This window comes from Coregonus clupeaformis, chromosome 5, assembly GCF_020615455.1.
Source record: "Coregonus clupeaformis isolate EN_2021a chromosome 5, ASM2061545v1, whole genome shotgun sequence".
In the NCBI taxonomy this organism is placed as follows: Eukaryota; Metazoa; Chordata; class Actinopteri; order Salmoniformes; family Salmonidae; genus Coregonus; species Coregonus clupeaformis.
Window position 1 is genome coordinate 40,105,833 of NC_059196.1, and position 13,767 is coordinate 40,119,599.

The following is a 13,767-nucleotide window of genomic DNA, read 5'->3' on the forward strand; positions in this document are numbered from 1 at the left end:
GAGGGGATGCTTAGCAGCTTTCAAGCCCTTATCTGATTTCTAAACTCATTTGGCTCGGGGTATTGACCTGCCTAAGCCTCCATAGCAGGATAGGTGGGGGCTAGTTTCCTAACGCTGGCTACAGTTGAGACCAATGGCTTTCATTTCACTAGCCATCCTCACATAGATTTATTTAGAAAGCACAGCGAGAACCAGCACCCTGGTGTGTTCTATTTTCCCCACAAAACATGGATATTTTATTAGACTATACGAGAACAATCATTAGTAAAGAATCTAAGGGCCGCATTCACTCAAGTTCACTAAACATCTCATATGGCTGGACTCAGTTATTGCAGTCTTTTCCTGGATGAGTCAGGGTGCATCACAGGACTCTAAAGTGGTGTCCTCTTCCCGTCTCCTCTCTCCCTCATCTACAGCTTGCTCTGAAAACAGAGTAGGGGTGAAGTGATATGGTGGATGACTACCTGGAATTTGCTCTTGCCTGTCCTGTTCTCTCACACCAGTACAGACGAAAGAGAGCAGTTGATGACAGGAAGCTCCATTAGAGTAGTGAGAAGGAGAGGAGGAGTGGAAGCTCCATTAGCGTAGTGAGAAGGAGAGGAGAGGAGTGGAAGCTCCATTAGAGTAGTGAGAAGGAAAGGAGAGGAGAGGAAGCTCCATTACAGTAGTGAGAAGGAAAGGACAGGAGAGGAAGCTCCATTAGAGTAGTGAGAAGCAGCGAGGACACGAGAGGAGAGGGAGCTCCATTAGAGTAGTGAGAAGGAAAAGAGAGGGGGAAGCTCCATTAGAGTAGTGAGAAGGAGAGGAGAAGAGAGGAGAGGAAGCTACATTAGGTTAGTGAGAAGGAGAGGAGGGGAGAGGAGAGGAAGCTACATTAGGTTAGTGAGAAGCAGCCCGAGTGTACTCCTCTGTGGACGTTCTCTCCGTCAGTGAGAATAAGCAGCTGTAACGAGGTCCCTGATGCAGCTCGGAAAACCTTCTCCCCTCTTCCAAGCGGCACTCGGTCTGCCTGCCCTCCTCCTCCCTCCATGTTTCACTCCTCTCTTCTCTCCCTCCTTCCCTCCCAAGCTCCAACGCCCCAGACCCCCATTGTGTAAAAAGGAACCCCTTCTCCCCTCTTCCAAGCTTTGGGGCTCCTTCGTTAACCTCTCCTCTCTCCTTATTTTCTCACCCTCTCCTCTCTCCCTCTCCTCTCCTCTCCTCTCTCCTGTGCCTTCATCCCTCTTATCCTCCTCTCGCAGGTCCTTCCCCTCCTCCACAGAGGGAAAAGAAAGGGGGATGAGAGGAGGGCAGGGGCTCTCTGTGATGCTTCATTCTCCCCACCTCTCTTATCTTCACAAAGACCCTGTCCTCTCACGTGAATAAGCAGCTCCCCCAACCCTCCAAAAAACCTTCAAGTGTGTGTTGACCTCTGGCTGCATCTTGTAACCTTTGAACTTGCATCTGAAGGAACAGCTAAAGATCAAGGCTTTTAAATACATTTTATGTACTGAATGTGGTCAACTTGTGAATACCCATCCACAGATAGATGCAATTGGCTAATGAACAGCAATTGGCCAATGAACAACACAGTATCGAATCGCAATACATATAGAATCGCAACACATATCGTATCGGCGCAAAAGTATCGTGCTAATATCGTATCGTGAGGTCCCTGGCAATTCCCAGCGCTAATGGTTGGAGGGGAGGGGTATGTAAGATGAACAGCCATCCTGCAGGTAGAGGACCAGCATGGTTGGTGGGGGTGGGTGTAAGATTTGTATTTGTATTTATTATGGGGTCCAGCAAAATTAAGGCATTTATGAAAAATTAAAATTAAAATTACAATACATTCACAGATTTCACAACACACTGTGTGCCCTCAGGCTCCTACTCCACCACGAGCACATACAGTGGGGAAAAAAAGTATTTAGTCAGCCACCAATTGTGCAAGTTCTCCCACTTAAAAAGATGAGAGAGGCCTGTAATTTTCATCATAGGTACACGTCAACTATGACAGACAAATTGAGGGAAAAAAATCCAGAAAATCACATTGTAGGATTTTTTATGAATTTAATTAGCAAATTATGGTGGAAAATAAGTATTTGGTCACCTACAAACAAGCAAGATTTCCGGCTCTCACAGACCTGTAACTTCTTCTTTAAGAGGCTCCCCTGTCCTCCACTCGTTACCTGTATTAATGGCACCTGTTTGAACTTGTTATCAGTATAAAAGACACCTGTCCACAACCTCAAACAGTCACACTCCAAACTCCACTATGGCCAAGACCAAAGAGCTGTCAAAGGACACCAGAAACAAAATTGTAGACCTGCACCAGGCTGGGAAGACTGAATCTGCAATAGGTAAGCAGCTTGGTTTGAAGAAATCAACTGTGGGAGCAATTATTAGGAAATGGAAGACATACAAGACCACTGATAATGTCCCTCGATCTGGGGCTCCACGCAAGATCTCACCCCGCGGGGTCAAAATGATCACAAGAACGGTGAGCAAAAATCCCAGAACCACACGGGGGGACCTAGTGAATGACCTGCAGAGAGCTGGGACCAAAGTAACAAAGCCTACCATCAGTAACATACTACGCCGCCAGGGACTCAAATCCTGCAGTGCCAGACGTGTCCCCCTGCTTAAGCCAGTACATGTCCAGGCCCGTCTGAAGTTTGCTAGAGTGCATTTGGATGATCCAGAAGAGGATTGGGAGAATGTCATATGGTCAGATGAAACCAAAATATAACTTTTTGGTAAAAACTCAACTCGTCGTGTTTGGAGGACAAAGAATGCTGAGTTGTATCCAAAGAACACCATACCTACTGTGAAGCATGGGGGTGGAAACATCATGCTTTGGGGCTGTTTTTCTGCAAAGGGGCCAGGACGACTGATCCGTGTAAAGGAAAGAATGAATGGGGCCATGTATCGTGAGATTTTGAGTGAAAACCTCCTTCCATCAGCAAGGGCATTGAAGATGAAACGTGGCTGGGTCTTTCAGCATGACAATGATCCCAAACAGACCACCCGGACAACGAAGGAGTGGCTTCGTAAGAAGCATTTCAAGGTCCTGGAGTGGCCTAGCCAGTCTCCAGATCTCAACCCCATAGAAAGTATATGGAGGGAGTTGAAAGTCCGTGTTGCCCAGCGACAGCCCCAAAACATCACTGCTCTAGAGGAGATCTGCATGGAGGAATGGGCCAATATACCAGCAACAGTGTGTGAAAACCTTGTGAAGACTTACAGAAAACGTTTGACCTGTGTCATTGCCAACAAAGGGTATATAACAAAGTATTGAGAAACTTTTGTTATTGACCAAATACTTATTATCCACCATAATTTGCAAATAAATTCATAAAAAATCCTACAATGTGATTTTCTGGATTTTTTAAAATCATTTTGTCTGTCATAGTTGACGTGTACCTATGATGAAAATTACAGGCCTCTCTCGTCTTTTTAAGTGGGAGAACTTGCACAATTGGTGGCTGACTAAATACTTTTTCCCCCCACTGTATCTACAATACAAAATCCATGAGTGTGTGTGTGTGTATAGTGTGTATGTTATCGTGTGTGTGTATGCATGTGTCTGTGCCTATGTTTGTGTTGCTTCACAGTCCCCGCTGTTCCATAAGATGTATTTGTATCTGTTTTTTAAATCTAATTTTACTGCTTGCATCAGTTACGTAGTAGTAGTAGTACTGTGCACCTCCCATAGTCTGTTCTGGACTTGGGGACTGTGAAGAGACCTCTGGTGGCATGTCTTGTGGGGTATGCATGGGTGGCCGAGCTGTGCGCCAGTAGTTCAAACAGACAGTTCGGTACATTCAACATGTCAATACCTCTCACAAATACAAGTAGTGTGAAGTCAATCTCTCCTCCACTTTGAGCCAGGCGAGATTGACATGCATATTATTAATGTTAGCTCTCTGTGTACATCCAAGGGCCAGCCGTGCTGCCCTGTTCTGAGCCAATTGCAATTTTCCTAAGTCCCTCTTTGTGGCACCTGACCACATGACTGAACAGTAGTCCAGGTGCGACAAAACTAGGGCCTGTAGGACCTGCCTTGTTAATAGTGCTGTTAAGAAGGTAGAGCAGCCCTTTATTATGGACAGACTTCTCCCTATCTTAGTTACTGTTGTATCAATATGTTTTGACCATGACAGTTTACAATCCAGGGTTACTTCAAGCAGTTTAGTCACCTCAACTTGCTCAATTTCCACATTATTTATTACAAGATTTAGTTGAGGTTTAGGGTTTAGTGAATGGTTTGTCCCAAATACAATGCTTTTAGTTTTTGAAATATTTAGGACTAACTTATTCCTTGCCACACACTCTGAAACTAACTGCAGCTCTTTGTTAAGTGTTGCAGTCATTTCAGTCGCTGTAGTAGCTGACGTGTATAGTGTTGAGTCATCCGCATACATAGACACACTGGCCTTACTCAAAGACAGTGGCATGTCATTAGTAAAGATTGAAAAAAGTAATGGGCCTAGACAGCTGCCCTGGGGAATTCCTGATTCTACCTGGATTTTCTTGGAGAGGCTTCCATTAAAGAACACCCTCTGTGTTCTGTTAGACAGGTAACTGTTTATCCACAATATAGGAGGGCTATAGAGTCATAACACATACATTTTTACAGCGGCAGACTATGATTGATAATGTCAAAATCCGCACTGAAGTCTAACAAAACAGCCCCCACAATCCTTTTATCATCAATTTCTCTCAGACAATCATCAGTCATTTGTGTAAGTGCTGTGCTTGTTGAATGTCCTTCCCTAGAAGCGTGCTGAAGGTCTGTTGTCAATTTGTTTACTGTAAAATAGCATTGTATCTGGTCAAACACAATTATTTCCAAAAGTTTACAAAGGGTTGGTAACAGGCTGATTGGTCGGCTATTTGAGCCAGTAAAGGGGGCTTTACTATTCTTAGGTAACGGAATGACTTTTGCTTCCCTCCAGGCCTGGGGACACACACTTTCTAGTAGGCTTAAATTGAAAATATGGCAAATAGGAGTGCCAATATCGTCCGCTATTATCCTCAGTAATTTTCCATCCAAGTTGTCAGACCCCGGTGGCTTGTCATTGTTGATAGAAAACAATACTTTTTTCACCTCTTCCACACTCACTTTACGGAATTCAAAATTACAATACTTGTCTTTCATAATTTGGTCAGATAAACTTGGATGTGTAGTGTCAGAGTTTGTTGCTAGCACGTCATGCCTAAGTTTGATAATCTTGCCAATGAAAAAATAATTAAAGTAGTTGGCAATATCAGTCGGTTTTGTGATGAATGAGCCATCTGATTCAATGAATAAGATTACCCCCAGATGTGTATTTCCTACTACTGCATTTCTGCGAGCATCATACATTTTTTCAGACCACCCTCAAGCCCCCCTGTCTCCCACCTCACCCCCACGATCGCACAATGTATCCTGGGACTGCACTGGTGGCAGGAAATAGGATCCCTTCTGGCTCAATGCCTCAAAAGTCAACAACACTAAAACACCATCTTGCTGTCCAAGAGGACCACTCATCACTGATGTGTCTGACTCCTGTAACCATGTGTGGAAGCAAATCTTACACATGGACCCCTGACCAAACTCATTCTGTCCACAGAGAAATATTCCCATCCAGCCATGATTACCGAATGCATAATTGATTTGTAGGACTTATGAAAACCTTGCTCAGGAGACTCATGCGCTGTCCTGCTCCAGAGTACACACACTGCTCATCCATGTCCCTACCTGTTTGTGTGGTCCTCTGAGGATGTGGGCCCTGGCCCCCTCACACGCTGTCCTCATGGCCTCCAGAGAGGGAGTCCCCAGCAGGTCCGTGATCAGATCCAGCTACATCACAGAACACACACAGAAGAACATCATGCAGCATATGTTACTATACTTGAGACACGCATGCACGAACGATCACACAGATACCCGCACACACACACACTCACACACACGCTATGGCACATATGCAGTAAAGGCGAGGGAGTTGAGAGAGGCAGGCCAAGTTAAGGACTCCAGGGGGCTATACTGTGTATTGACTTATTGCTCCAGAATGCAATTTTGCAGTCCATTGTGAGCATACAGTATCTGTGAACACGTCGTTTTAGACATGAGCTATTTGTGTCCATATCAGAAGTGAAAAGGAGTGGTGTGTACTGAGACATAAGACTGCATTCCTCCCTCCCCAGCTAACTCAACATGTCATCTCTGAAAGAGAGGTAAAGGAGACAGGACCGCAGCCCAAGGTCTGGAGAGACATGGATACTAAGGGGTCAAGGAAGCTCTGTCCTGTTTTCAAATACAGACTTTATCTCTGAAAGCTCTGACCAAGCTGAAAAAACACACCTCATTGAAGCCTACAGACTAACAAACACAACCAAGGATAGCCCATACAATTGTTTTCTTATAAAATAAGCCAGAAAATGCTGTGCACTGAATATTAGATCAGCAAGTATTCCATGTCAGATCTACATGTTCTCAGTGTTTACAGTATTGGTTACCTGCTGGATGGGGCTTTGGGCCTGGAACAGGATGCGTCGGCCCAGTAGCTCGGCGAAGATGCATCCTACAGACCAGATGTCGATGGCGTTGGAGTAATGGTGGCTGCCCATGAGGATCTCTGGTGCGCGGTAATACTGGGTCACCACCTCCTGAGTCATGTGACGAGACTCGTCCAGCTCCTCCACCCGTGCCAGCCCAAAGTCACAGATCTGGAGAGGGATGAAGGGGGAGAACATGTTCACATTAATACATCCATCAATACCAATACACAAATAGCTTAGTCCTCCAAACCCAACCTAACCCAAGGTTTAGATGCATGCAGCTTCTTGCAAGATACACTATGTATTATTTGGTAGCTTACTGTGACTGGTCGGAGTCAATTGTTATATAACTGAATGAGAACATTGTCTGATACGTCTAAAGACAGAAAATAATGGAATACTTGGATCGTTCATAAACGGACTAACGAGCTGCTCCAAAAATCTTTGTTGCCTCATATCTCACTTCCCCAAGGTCTTCAAGGGATGAGCAGCTATTTCAGAAATGCATGGTGCGTCACTAATTACATTTTCCAATGAAAACACTGACTGAAGTTGATCATCAACCTCTTCTACGGTGTCCCTACAGGGACACACTTCCACCTCGGTCTCCCCTCCCACCCTCACCCAGTCCAAAGAAAGGTTAGGACAGCACAGCTATGTGCTAAATAACAGACAATTTTTTCAATTTCTTCTCTTTGCTATGTTAGCTAAATATAAATTCTGGACAAAATGACAGGAAGTGAAGGATTGAGGAGCCACATAGTGTTGCACCGCTACGGGCCTTGTCACATTACTGCAGACGATTACTCCCCATCAGCTTGTACACAACTGAATCGAACTGCTTGAGTAGCTGATGCTGCTGAGGGAGGAGATTTTTGGAAGGGGATGTTCATCATTATCATTATGTTCATCATCAGAAATTAAATGAGGAGTGCCTCGCTCTAAAATAATGTCAGACTTGGAAGAGAAGGAACACAGCGATATCATGGGCAGACAGCACAGGCAAAACGTCAGTACAGAGACAAAGTGGAGTCGCAATTCAACGGCTCAGACACCAGAAGTACAGTGAGGGAAAAAAGTATTTGATCCCCTGCTGATTTTGTATGTTTGCCCAATGACAAAGACATGATCAGTCTATAATTTTAATGGTAGGTTTATTTGAACAGTGAGAGACAGAATAACAACAAAAACATCCAGAAAAACGCATGTCAAAAATATCATGAATTGATTTGCATTTTAATGAGGGAAATAAGTATTTGACCCCTCTGCAAAACATGACTTAGTACTTGGTGGCAAAACCCTTGTTGGCAATCACAGAGGTCAGACGTTTCCTGTAGTTGGCCACCAGGTTTGCACACATCTCAGGAGGGATTTTGTTCCACTCCTCTTTGCAGATCTTCTCCAAGTCATTAAGGTTTCGAGGCTGACATTTGGCAACTCGAACCTTCAGCTCCCTCCACAGATTTTCTATGGGATTAAGGTCTGGAGACTGGCTAGGCCCCTCCAGGACCTTAATGTGCCTGTTCTTGAGCCACTCCTTTGTTGCCTTGGCCGTGTGTTTTGGGTCATTGTCATGCTGGAATACCCATCCACGACCCATTTTCAATGCCCTGGCTGAGGGAAGGAGGTTCTCACCCAAGATTTGACGGTACATGGCCCCGTCCATCGTCCCTTTGATGCGGTGAAGTTGTCCTGTCCCCTTAGCAGAAAAACACCCCCAAAGCATAGTGTTTCCACCTCCATGTTTGACGGTGAGGATGGTGTTCTTGGGGTCATAGGCAGCATTCCTCCTCCTCCTCCAAACACGGTGAGTTGAGTTGATGCCAAAGAGCTCGATTTTGGTCTCATCTGACCACAACACTTTCACCCAGTTCTCCTCTGAATCATTCAGATGTTAATTGGCAAACTTCAGACGGCCCTGTATATGTGCTTTCTTGAGCAGGGGGACCTTGCGGGCACTGCAGGATTTCAGTACTTCACGGCGTAGTGTGTTACCAATTGTTTTCTTGGTGACTATGGTCCCAGCTGCCTTGAGATCATTGACAAGATCCTCCCGTGTAGTTCTCGGCTGATTCCTCACCGTTCTCATGATCATTGCAACTCCACGAGGTGAGATCTTGCATGGAGCCCCAGGCCGAGGGAGATTGACAGTTCTTTTGTATTTCTTCCATTTGCGAATAATTGCACCAACTGTTGTCACCTTCTCACCAAGCTGCTTGGCGATGGTCTTGTAGCCCATTCCAGCCTTGTGTAGGTCTACAATCTTGTCCCTGACATCCTTGGAGAGCTCTTTGGTCTTGGCCATGGTGGAGAGTTTGGAATCTGATTGATTGATTGCTTCTGTGGACAGGTGTATTTTATACAGGTATCAAACTGAGATTAGGAGCACTCCCTTTAAGAGTGTGCTCCTAATCTCAGCTCGTTACCTGAATAAAAGTCACCTGGGAGCCAGAAATCTTTCTGATTGAGAGGGGGTCAAATACTTATTTCCCTCATTAAAATGCAAATCAATTTATAACATTTTTGAAATGCGTTTTTCTGGATTTTTTTGTTGTTATTCTGTCTCTCACTGTTCAAATAAACCTACCATTAAAATTATAGACTGATCATTTCTTTGTCAGTGGGCAAACGTACAAAATCAGCAGGGGATCAAATACTTTTTTCCCTCCCTGTATGTGGCAGGTTCTACAGACAATCATGGATTACAAAGGGAAAACCACCCACGTTGCGGACACCGGTGTCTTGCTCCCAGACAAGCTAAACACCTTCTTCGCCCGTTTTGAGAATAACACAGTGCCACCGACGCGGCCCGCTCCCAAGGACTGTGGGCTCTCCTTCTCCGTGGCCGACGTGAGTCAGTCATTTAAGCGTGTTAACCCTCGCAAGGCTGCCGGCCCAGACGGCATCCCTAGCCGCGTCCTCAGAGCATGTGCAGACCAGCTGGCTGGAGTGTTTACGGACATATTCAATCTCTCCCTATCCCAGTCTGCTGTCCCCACTTGCTTCAAGATGTCCACCATTGTTCCTGTACCCAAGAAAGCAAAGGTAACTTGTCACGATCGCTGAAGGAAGTGGACCAATGCGCAGCGCGATAAGTGAACATACTTTCACCACACGAAACAAAACAACAAAACGATAACGTGAAGTCCTTGGTTACCTACACAAACCAACACGGAACAAGATCCCACAATACACTACTGCCAAACGGCTGCCTAAGTATGGTTCCCAATCAGAGACAACAAGCAACAGCTGATTCACGTTGCCTCTGATTGAGGAACCACCCGGCCAACATAGATAACATGAACTAGAACTTAAACACAGAACACAAACACATAGAAAGTACACACCCTGGCTCAACATAACAGAGTCCCAGAGCCAGGGCGTGACAGTACCCCCCAAAGGCGCGGAATGCGACCGCGCCAAACATAAACCGAACAGGGGAGGGCCGGGTGGGCATTCCTCCTCGGAGGCGGTTCCGGCTCCGGGCTTGACCACCACCCTCCAACAATCCCCCCGTAGCGCCCCTGGTCCGGTCTGGCCCCGCAGGCTGGAGCTGGACTGGACATCGGTGGAGCGGATTGCTTAGGCTCCGATGTGGAGCAGCTGACCGGTGACCCAGGCACGGGCTGTGCCAGACTGACGACGCGCACCACAGGCTTAGTGCGGGGAGCAGGAACGGGCCGGACCGGGCTGACGACGCGCACCACAGGCTTGGTGCGGGGAGCAGGGACGGGCCGAACCGGGCTGACGAAGCGCACCACAGGCTTGGTGCGGGGAGCAGGAACGGGCCGGACCAGACTGACGACGCGCACCCCTGGCTTGGTGCGGGGAGCTGGAACGGGCCGGACCGGGCTGACGATGCGCACCACATGCTTGGTGCGGGGAGCAGGAATGGGCCGGACCGGGCTGGCGACGCGCACCATTGGCTTGGTGCGGGGAGCAGGAACAGGCCGGGCCGGGCTGGCGACGCGCACCATTGGCTTGGTGCGGGGAGCAGGAACAGGCCGGGCCGGGCTGGCGACGCGCAACACAGGCTTGGTGCGAGGGACAGGAACAGGCCGGACTGCACTGGGAACACACACCACTGGCCTTACACAGGGATCAGGAACGGGCCGGACCGGACTGGCAACACACCTCAGTACCTCTCGCCGTGCCTCTACACTTTCCTTCCCTCTTCTCACCAATGGCTCCCGTAACCCGGTGGCCTTCTCTCCTCGTCCACGAACTCGCCCCTTATCTGCCTCCAGCAGCCCCGTCGTCCATGCCATGTGCCCCCCCCTAAAAATGTATTGGAGGTGCCTCTCGCCGGTCCGACGACGGCCCGGTTGGCGCCGCTGCTCCTCTCTCCGGCGCGCCTCCACCGTCTCCTCCCACGGACGGCGATCCATCCCGGCCTGGATTTCCTCCCAAGTCCAGGACCCCTGCCTGTCCAATATCTGCTCCCACGTCCAGGCTGTCTGCTCCTGGGCACGCTGCTTGGTCCTGTATTGGTGGGATCTTCTGTCACGATCGCTGAAGGAAGTGGACCAATGCGCAGCACGATAAGTGAACATACTTTATTTATTTCACCACACGAAACAAAACAACAAAACGATAACGTGAAGTCCTTGGTTACCTACACAAACCAACACGGAACAAGATCCCACAATACACTACTGCCAAACGGCTGCCTAAGTATGGTTCCCAATCAGAGACAACAAGCAACAGCTGATTCACGTTGCCTCTGATTGAGAACCACCCCGGCCAACATAGATACACATGAACTAGAACTTAAACACAGAACACAAACACATAGAAACTACACACCCTGGCTCAACATAACAGAGTCCCAGAGCCAGGGCGTGACATAACTGAACTAAATGACTATCGCCCTGTAGCACTCACTTCTGTCATCATGAAGTGCTTTGAGAGGCTAGTTAAGGATCATATCACCTCTACCTTACCTGACACCCTAGACCCACTTCAATTTACTTACCGCCCCAATAGATCCACAGATGATGCAATCGCCATCACACTGCACACTGCCCTATCCCATCTGGACAAAAGGAATACCTACGTCAGAATGATGTTCATTGACTATAGCTCAGCCTTCAACACCATAGTACCCTCCAAGCTCATCATTAAGTACAACAGTAGTAGGCCCTGGCGGAGTGGTGCCAGGAAAATAACCTCTCCCTCAACGTCAACAAAACGAAGGAGCTGATCGTGGACTTCAGGAAACAGCAGCGGGAGCATGCCCCTATCCACATAGATGGGACCGTAGTAGAGAAGGTGGTAAGCTTCAAGTTCCTCGGCATACACATCACTGACGATCTGAAATGGTCCACCCACACAGACAGTGTGGTGAAGAAGGCGCAACAGCGCCTCTTCAACCTCAGGAGGCTGAAGAAAGTCGGCTTGGCCCCTAAGACCCTCAGAAACCTTTACAGATGCACAATTGAGATCATCCTGTCGGGCTGTATCACCACCTGGTACGGCAACTGTACCGCCCGCAACCGCAGGGCTCTCCTGAGGGTGGTACGGTCTGCCCAATGCATCACCGGGGGCATACTGCCTGCACTCCAGGACACCTACAGCACCCTATGTCATAGGAAGGACATCCTATGTCATCAAGGATATCAACCACCCGAGCCACGGCCTGCTATCATCCAAAAGGCAAGGTCAGTACAGGTGCATCAAAGCAGGGACCGAGAGACTGAAAAACAGCTTCTATCTCAAGGCCATCAGACTGTTAAATAGCCATCACTTGCCGGCTCCCACCTGGCTACTCAACCCTGCACCTTAGAGGCTGCTGCCCTATATACATAGACATGGAATCACTGGCCACTTTAATAGTGGAACACTAGTCACTTTAATAATGTTTACATACTGCTTTACTCATCTCATATGTATATACTGTATTCTATTCTACTGTATTTTAGTCAATGCCACTCCGACATGGCTCGTCCTAATCCTTATATATTTATTTATTCCATTATTTTACTTTTAGATTTGTGTATCGTTGTGAATTGTTAGATACTACTGCACTGTTGGAGCTAGGAACACAAGCATTTCGCTACACCCGCAATAACATCTGCTAAATGTGTATGTGACCAATAACATTTGATTTGATTTGATCACAAAGGCAGACAGGGAGCATCACAGAGGCAGGCAGGGAGCATCACAGAGGCAGGCAGGGAGCATCACAGAGGCAGGCAGGATGGGTTGGTCTGAAAATAGCCCAGAATGTGTGGGGGAGGGTTTCCTGTTTGGGAACTGAGAATTAGGAGCTAAATGTAGTAAATGTCTGCTAGAGACAATCATTTCTCCAGAGTCAGCCATAGAACACATTGAATCACTCTGTCCTCCACCCACTCCCTCCTCCCTTTCTTTCTCCCCTCTCTCCTACCCATGGACTAACACCCCTCCAGTTTCTGTGGGGGGAGGAGGGAGAGCTAAGGGTAGCATAAACCCAGGCAGGGCCTCCATTACCAGGCCCCAGGATTAAGATTTATATGTCAGGAGCCCAGCATCATGTACTGTAGAAATCCCACTGGGGCGTCAGACCCCCGGTAACACAGGCTGCAGAGACTCATGGCGCCAGACAGCCAGTGAGGGCAGGAGTCAGGAGTGTGTGTGTGTGTATTTCAGATACTGTACTTCCACAGAGCAGACTCCAACCCCGACTTGACCTCATAAATATAACACTGTACATCTCAGTAGAGTAATACATGTTTCATCACAGGAGGATGGATATGTTAGATGGTAGAGGACAGTATACCAACCTTAAGCACACAGTTACTGTTGACCAGGAGGTTGCCAGGTTTGATGTCTCGATGTAGGATGCCAGCTGAGTGCAGGTACTTCAGTCCTACAGACAAAACACATGCCAGGAAGGATTCAGTTTAATGGTTTTCAAACAGTTTCTTGTGCGAAGGTTCCACCCCGTTTTTTATCAATGACGATTCAAACTGATATTTGTGTGAAAATCACGTTTTAATGTTTGTAATGTGATCTGAGTGTGTGTGTGCGTGCCGGAGAGGTCTTACCTCGGAGGATCTGATAGAGAAATACTTTGACGTGGTCTGAGCTGAGGGGCTGAGGTGACACGATGATCTTATGGAGGTCACTCTGCATCAGTTCTGTCACCACATAGCTGGACAAGGAGTGGTGAAGGAAAACAACACCACAAAGACTACACAGATATTCTGCAGAGAAGAGCTAGGTAGTGGAGAGAGGAGGGGAGGGGTAAATGGAAGA

General features: G+C 47.4%; 1 protein-coding gene across 1 annotated transcript in view; it reads right to left on the minus strand.

The window, feature by feature from the left end:
• The window catches only part of LOC121557890 (serine/threonine-protein kinase NLK), a 93,532-nt gene that overhangs the window by 24,424 nt on the left and 55,341 nt on the right, over positions 1-13,767 (minus strand). Inside the window, exons 4-7 of the mRNA XM_041871353.2 lie at positions 13,557-13,663; positions 13,293-13,378; positions 6,487-6,696; positions 5,726-5,827 (exon numbers count right to left, since the gene is read on the minus strand). Of these exons, the coding sequence (XP_041727287.1) occupies positions 5,726-5,827; positions 6,487-6,696; positions 13,293-13,378; positions 13,557-13,663 (505 nt within the window). The remainder of the gene's footprint in view (positions 1-5,725; positions 5,828-6,486; positions 6,697-13,292; positions 13,379-13,556; positions 13,664-13,767) is intronic.